This window comes from Belonocnema kinseyi, chromosome 7, assembly GCF_010883055.1.
Source record: "Belonocnema kinseyi isolate 2016_QV_RU_SX_M_011 chromosome 7, B_treatae_v1, whole genome shotgun sequence".
NCBI lineage: Eukaryota > Metazoa > Arthropoda > Insecta > Hymenoptera > Cynipidae > Belonocnema > Belonocnema kinseyi.
This window is the reverse complement of record NC_046663.1, coordinates 70,457,050-70,464,840: the sequence shown is the minus strand read 5'-3', so window position 1 is coordinate 70,464,840 and position 7,791 is coordinate 70,457,050. Positions and strand designations below refer to the sequence as shown.

Below are 7,791 nucleotides of genomic sequence, written 5' to 3'. Positions count from 1 at the left end.
ATAGGATGAAAGCGTGTAAAAAGCACTTTCCAAAACCCTCATAAAAATTTTAAATCGCGTAATTAGAAAGGAAGTTACAGGCGTATGAAACTACCCCTGCAGACATTGGGGTTGAAAATTCAACCCCCCCCTCACTTGGGGAGGGGTGGTAATCCTGGTCTATAAGTTTGTGAATTAACTACTGTTGGGTTGGCGAACATATTCCCAGAATTTAGAGACAATCAAAAAATATGACTTTTTGAGTTGGGGCAGTTGAGGAATAATGCCCCATATATTGTAAGTATTGCATCCGTTCCGTCTATATGAAGTTGATATAAATCCACATGCCATAAGTATACATGTTCTGATGCACGGTTTGATAGGCATCAGTCTTCTAAACTTTGTCTCCTATAACTACGGACATAGGCTAATGCTGATATTTGGTATATAAGGTGAGTACTATCGGCGTGAAAATCATAGGCATCTGCCTTTGAAGCTTAGCAGCTCAGTCAAAAAAAATGCTAGCGCAACAAAAAAACAGTCATATGAAAGCTGAAAGTGTTCTATGTAAATAAGCTTGAAGACGTTTATGTGAAACATTTTTTGTGCTTAGCAAATTGAAAAATGTAAAGAAAAGGAAGGATTTTCGGGTACATTTAAGAACAGTCAAGTTTAGAGCATTATTTCTTATACAAGGGGCGATGGGAAACATTTTTTAAAAATTCATGAATATGAGGAAAACTGTTGTGAACCAGTTGCAGTGGAGAAATTTGAAAGCTAATAAAAATTGTTGCTTAAAAGTACAAAAGTGTGAAATTATATTATCTTCAGTTCTAATACAGATATTAAAGCGATTGAAACTGCAAACTGTGGTGGATAGGCTCTGTATTTATTTTCAATCACCCGGAAGGATGTGTTAGTCTTCTTTTGTGTGAAATTCGAGATATTTTTAGACATTTTTTTTGTTGGAAAACAAGTGACAGTAAGCAGGGGGGGGGGAGTTTTTTTACTGCCGACCGCTGTTCCCTTTCTTCGACCCGTAGCCAGGTGCCATCCAAGCATTTAGAACCACGGGTCGAAGAAAGGGACCACAGGTCGGCAATAAAAAAAACGGGCCCCCCCTGATATCTGTCACTTGTTTTCCAACAAAAAAATGTCTAAAAATATCGCGATTTTCACAAAAAATAAGACTACCACGTGATTGAAAATAAATGCAGAGCCTATCCATTACAGTTTGCAGTTTCAATCGCTTTAATATCTGTATTAGAACTGAAGATAATATAATTTCACATTTTTGTACTTTTAAGCAACAAATTTTATTAGCTTTCAAATTTCTCAACTGCAACTGGTTCACAACAGTTTTCCTCATATTCATAAATTTTCACAAAAATTTCCCATCCTCCCTTGTATAAGAAATAATGCTCTAAACTTGACTGTTCTTAAATGTACCTGAAAATCCTTACTTTTTTTTACATTTTTCAGTCTGCTAAGCACAAACATTATTTGCATAAACGTCTTCAAGCTTATTTACGTAGAACACTTTCAGCTTTCATGTGACTGTTTTTTTTGTTGCGCTAGAATTTTTTTTGACTGAGTTGTTGAGCTTCAAAGACAGATGCCTATGATTTTCTCGCCGATAGTAGATAAAGTTCCTCTTTGAGTGTGGTATTTGTGTAGAAACATAAAAAAAGTTCTTTGGACTATAGCTGAAAGTATCATGTTTATAAATGGATTTCTTCAGTTAAACAATTATAATATTGTATCAATGTTGAGGTTATGTGTTCTCTTTGTCTCGAGATGGCATATGCCATTTTACATTGACAGTTGAATTTTACAAGAGCAACGTAAATTTACACTTTCTAAAACCGATGTTACGAAAATTTTCGTGTATGCGTGTGATTTTAAAGTATCACATTAATTTTAAACCATTGCAGTAAAATTCCCACGTTAAGCACTGGTATATTTATGCCCAACGATTAATGCGGTAATTTTCAACCACTTTTCTTACAGTGTAGGAAAGCAAATCTAAAGGTTGCAGTAAATTGCACATATTGGAGATTGTCAAAAACTTGATTATTTTAGACAATGACTTTAAACCGTCTAAAACAGATAACGCAGAACGGATAAAAATACCATGTAGAAATTCCGATCGGGGTTTAGTAGGGCCCTGGACAGATTTCCCTATTTCTAATAGGGCGCTCGTTGGGAAAAATGGAGAGGGCCTGACTATTTCTGTAACGCTGTATTAGCCAGGTTCTAGCTAGAACTTCTGAGCAAGCCCTAACGACATTGCCCTTTTATCGCCCGATGATTAGTAAGGCCCCGTCTAGACCCTTTCTCTTAACTGATGAATATTTAATTGAGTTGAATATTTAATTGATATGACAAAAAAGGTATTTAACAATAAACATTAATTGATTGCGAGTATTTTGATATAAAATATTAATGGCCCTATTTAGAGTTAGTACATATGTTACATTTTTAAACATTATACTACAAATAAAATTTTTAACGCTATGAAGTATCGAAAACCTACATCTATACCTAATTCTATCGCCTAGCAGTCGGGAGTCTTAACCATTACGCTAAACCTTCGAGTTGATAGTCGCTGAAAAATCCATACTCATAAGGTACAGATCTAAAATTTTGAACACTCTTGTTTTAATTAAATATCTATTATTATAGGACGTTATATAGATGTAAAATATACGAACTGTAAACAGGAATATCAATAACATAATTTTTAACTCAATCATTTTAATCGATTGAAATTTTTCTTCCTGTAATATTTCGTTTTTTCCCGTTGTAGACTACTGTAAAACTTTTTATAATGAAAAGAAATGCAATTGTTTCTGAACATTTACAGTTTTTCATAAGGACGGAATGTTTTCTTTAAAAAAAAAAAAAAACAGGATAAGATAGATTTGCCATACCTATACGAGGCACGAAATTCTTCACTAGAATCTGATAGGGCATCCATCAGTTTTTTCTAGACTAGATATTCTGATAGAGGCCCCAACCAGTTTTTTCTGTACTAGATATTTCGACAGGGGTCCTTAATTTTTTCTAGAATAGATATTATGATAGGGACCTCAGCGTTTCAAAACATTTTCTCATTCATTAGTTTGATAAATGAATGTCGGGCGTTACCGGAGATTTCATAACAAATATTATTCAAAAACATTGGTATTTATTAACAGTTGTTTGGATTTAACGTTAGCTATATTAAAATATTCGCAAGATATAGGATTAAAAATATCAGCTCGCATTATTGCAATATAATTTTGAATAGATGGTGTGAATATTATTTAGAAATTTTCCATGTTAAATTTTAAGTTTGGGATGTATACATGACAAAACATTCTGCATTATTTTTATTTATAATTTCTGAAGGAGCTGTACTACTATTTTGAAACTCGATTCTCCTCCCCCTTCCCTCTCTAACCACCTCATGACACTCCCTCTTTATTCTTCCATAACACTCTCCTTCTTACTCTGTTATTGTAAGTTAGCCAATTTTGAAATCTTATATTTATAAATTTCAATTTTTAAGGTTATGAAAATGTAGTTTTTTCAAATTGGAAGATTAACCATTTTTTCACTCCACTTTTATGATTTTTTAGTCTTGAAATTGTTCCAATTCAATATCCTCCAATTTACGTTTGTCGAATTTGACAGTTATAGGGGCCCGTAATTTAAACTTACTTACTTTTAAATTATGAAATTGAAATTGACTATTTCAATGCTGCGCATATTTTAGTATATTAGAGATAACATTAGTGTCAATTACTCAAATTCAACCGCGATAGCAAGTGAGAGATATCAAAACAAATGTTACAGAATACAATTTGTCATTATTTTTATCATCGTAATTATCATAATATGGAAATCTCGTACTTCAAGTTACACACAGTTTAATTATTGATTTCTATATATTGATTTTTCCATGCATGGATTGTGATGTGAAAGACTCCTATTTATTTCCCATGATAAAACCTTTCTATTTTGAATATTCCTTTATTTGACTTAAATATAAAAGAAGAGGCTAACTAATCATAAAAAGGGAAGTAGAAAATACTTAAAGAATAATAATTTGTTTCATCACACTCACGAGGTTGGATGATGTGAGCCAGTCCCGTGGACATCCTCTAATTGCTTTTCATCAGTCCCCTTTTCCATCAGAAGTATCGGATCCTTCGATTGGAAGGCACCATACGTAGTTCCATTTCTAAAAGATTTTACATTATTATTTACGGTAAACGTAAGTGAGGGGTGTTTTGATGCGTGAAATTAATCATATCTTCAGAACTATATGAACAGATAATCATGAAAGTTGATGAATATCTCGATCCGAGGGGCTACTCGCTTCGAAATCTGGGAATCTTAAAATGTGAAAATCTACAATGAATTCTTGTAGAGACTTCCAAGATTTAGTTGAGATTTCCGGGAGTTTCGAGATTTCCGACTCTGCTCACGATCAGAACTCACGTGCGATTCTACAGGCTCGGCTAAACTCGACGACTTTCGGATACAGTCGGCTTTTCGTTCAACGTATAGAAGCGTATGTTAGAATGCTCCGCAACACCTTACCTCTGCGTACACTTAGCTAAAGATTTCAAAGATTTTTCACGAATGCTAGATTACGGACAGATTTTCAAGAGTTCCTCCAAGAATTCTCTTAAGATTTCCCTCCTAGCAATCTAAGATTTCTGAGTCAGTAACTCCTCGTTTCGATCTTATCAATTAAATAATTAATAAAAAGAGAAAATCATTATCATACTTAAAATTTTAATCATATCCTTTTATCGCATACAGTTTTCAATCTAAAGTTGAAGTAATATTGATACACGAGACAATTAAAAACTAAAATTAAGTTCTTATTTCAATAAAGAATATGTAATTGAAATCAATATAATTTATCAAGTATAGACTCATATCTTTTCCAACGATTCACGAAAACGACTATCTCTCCCGAGTAAAACTAAACTAAAAATTTGGTTTCAAATTATATATATATATATATATATATATATACTTTTCGCATTATCTCTACTTAATCGGAGAGTGGATGTAATAGCTCTTTATTAATTTTATTATTCACTACTTTATTGAATATTAGCGTTAATTATTTATTTCAAAATAACATTACCGAATCTTAAAAAAAAGTTTAATTTTAAACGTAGAAGTTTAAGTATAATGGAATCGAACATTCTCATTTGGCATACGCCCATCTATCCTAATAGATTCTTATTTATTTTTAAAGATTTAGTAATGGCAACTTCCTGTTTCTAGTTTTGAAGGCAGAAGAAAATTTTGTATTCGTGGTTTTGTAATTTTGTCTAAAAGTTCACTGAATTAAATGATAATTTGCGTGTTCATGTGGTTGCGCCTCTACGAGAAACCCACGACTCTTTATTACAGTTATTATTATAGTTATTATATCTTTATTATTATAGATTATATCAGATTATATACGCTGACAAATCAGCGAAATGTAGCTGTTAATCAGTGAAACTTCACTGATCTGCAACTAAATTTCGCTGTTTAGTAGCGTATATACGCTGATTTGAATTGGCGGTATAATTAGGGATCGTCCATAAATTACGTAACGCGTTTTTCTTTTGTTTGAATAAAGACGAGCATGAAATTGATGTGAAGTTGAGAAAGACACAACGATATAAACAAAAGAAAAAAGTGTTACGTAATATATGGACGATCCCTTATCGCTGATTCAGATTTAGAGATTATATTATTATTTTTACGGTACAATGTTATAGATGAGGTTTCCCTGGTAAATACTTTTTTAACGAGTAGCATTCTTTTTATTGAACGAGATACCATTTTTAAACACATAATCCTCTGAAATTGGCTCTAAATTTGAATCAGTAAAATTTCACTGTTTGTACGTTACAATATTTGATTAAGTGGCCCATTTCTAGGTAGTTTGCATTAGTGAGGGTTCGTTGCAAATCAGTCAAAATATTCTTCCTAATTTGATTCAATGACTCATTTCTCACTGATTTAAATTTAGAGAGATTTTTTGCTTACCCAGATGTTGCTTCAGTCTTGAAGATTGTTTCAATACCCTTCGAGTTTTTCTCTGGTGAAGGTCTTAATGATTTCGTATGCAGTTCCATCTGTAAAATGCCAAAAATCCGTATTTAGAAAATGTATTTCACTTCTTTAGGGATCGTATACAAATATTTTAATTTTTGGGCTTAAAATTAAAAATATTTAAAAAAGCGAACGTTTTGATATTACTATTTTGTATAGTTTTTAAAGCTTCATTTTTCCAATTTTGAAAACTTGAAATTAAAACCATCATCTGCATCAATAAAGACGCAACTCAAGTTTTTAAGTTATTTTCAATTTTCAGGTTTAAAAGATTCTCCGTCTCCCAATTTCAAACTGTTAATTATTTATTTTCAGTACGTCTTATTCGCAGTACAAAGTTTATTTTATTGGAATTAACATTTTATTGTTAATTTGCAATATTTACCAATTTCTATAATTTTTAATTCAAAAAAGTTTTAATTTAGCAAAATGTGATTAATTTGCATAGCGCTTAGGAAATCCGAAATAGTATCGATTTTTTCAGTGTTAGATTCCCCCGGCTTTTTTCCTAGGATAAGAAATATTTTGCCTTAAAAATCTGGGAAAGGTTATCGAACATGCTAACGGATGTCCCCACACACTTTTTTTGTGTTTTTTTTATCAAAAAATGTTTGATATTGCTAACAACGTGCGTGTATATTTCGAGGTTATGTGTGTTCCAATTCACCCGAGCGTTACTTCCAAACTACAGAATATTTTTGGCCGAAAACTTTGGACTTAGAAATAAACATAGTAACTTATCTCCCGGAACTAACCTTGTTTGCAGACAATCAAAAAGTTGATTTCATGAATAATTTCCAGATTATCGGAAAGGCAGAGATGAAAAACGTCGTAACCTCAAAATAATGCATATGCATACAATTTTTATTTAGCACAATAATTTTTTTTTGTTATCATCCCTCAAAAAAGAGTCCGGGGACGTCCGTTATGATATTTTATAGCATCTCCGAATTCAGTTTTTTTAAATTTTCATTTCTGTGGAAAAAAAGCCGGGGAAACTGTAAGTATCACATGCCCTTAACAGCACATATATTTGTTGAATTTTCAATGTGTCGCTTGGAATTTGTTCAAATATCAGGTTGATCACTGTTAAAAAAATCTGATGGATATTTAATATACATGTGCGTAAAGTTATTTGCATATACCGAACATTAATTTTAATGTACTATCATGTTGTAAAATTAATATACATGTATATTAAAGTCGGTAAAACAGGGAGCGTGAAAACACCAAGTTTTTTATGTCTTCAAATCTTGTCAAATAATAAAAAATAAAGTAATAATCTCAAATTCTTCGACTAATACTTATAATTAAAATCCAATGTACAGGTGGAATTTTTTCTCAAATTAGCTATTAATGTTTGAATTTTAACGTAAATACAGGTGCTTAGCGGTTAGGTTATCAATATGCGTCATATAAAATTTAATATACATAGTCTCTTAATGGAAATTTTGTATACTGAGGTTTTAAATTTAATATACAAATGTATATTAAATGTTTATTAAAATTACAACCATTTTAAACAGTGTTGCAATTTCTATTTTGAATACTAACGTTTTGCTCGACAATTTCAATTTGTCCATGGTATATATCCTTTAATATAATTGTGGGTCCGGATGCAATAAGGGCACATAAAATTTTTTCGTGCGAAAACGAAGTCCCCTGGAGGCTTTAGAAAAAATTTTCGAATTTTAATTT

General features: G+C 31.7%; 1 protein-coding gene across 2 annotated transcripts in view; it reads right to left on the bottom strand.

Annotated features, from left to right (window-relative positions):
* The window catches only part of LOC117175937 (proton-coupled amino acid transporter 1), a 54,516-nt gene that overhangs the window by 34,784 nt on the left and 11,941 nt on the right, over positions 1–7,791 (bottom strand). For both annotated transcript variants that reach the window (XM_033365797.1, XM_033365798.1), the window contains exons 2-3: positions 6,028–6,116; positions 4,091–4,207 (exon numbers count right to left, since the gene is read on the bottom strand). In XM_033365797.1, the coding sequence (XP_033221688.1) occupies positions 4,091–4,207; positions 6,028–6,116 (206 nt within the window). The remainder of the gene's footprint in view (positions 1–4,090; positions 4,208–6,027; positions 6,117–7,791) is intronic.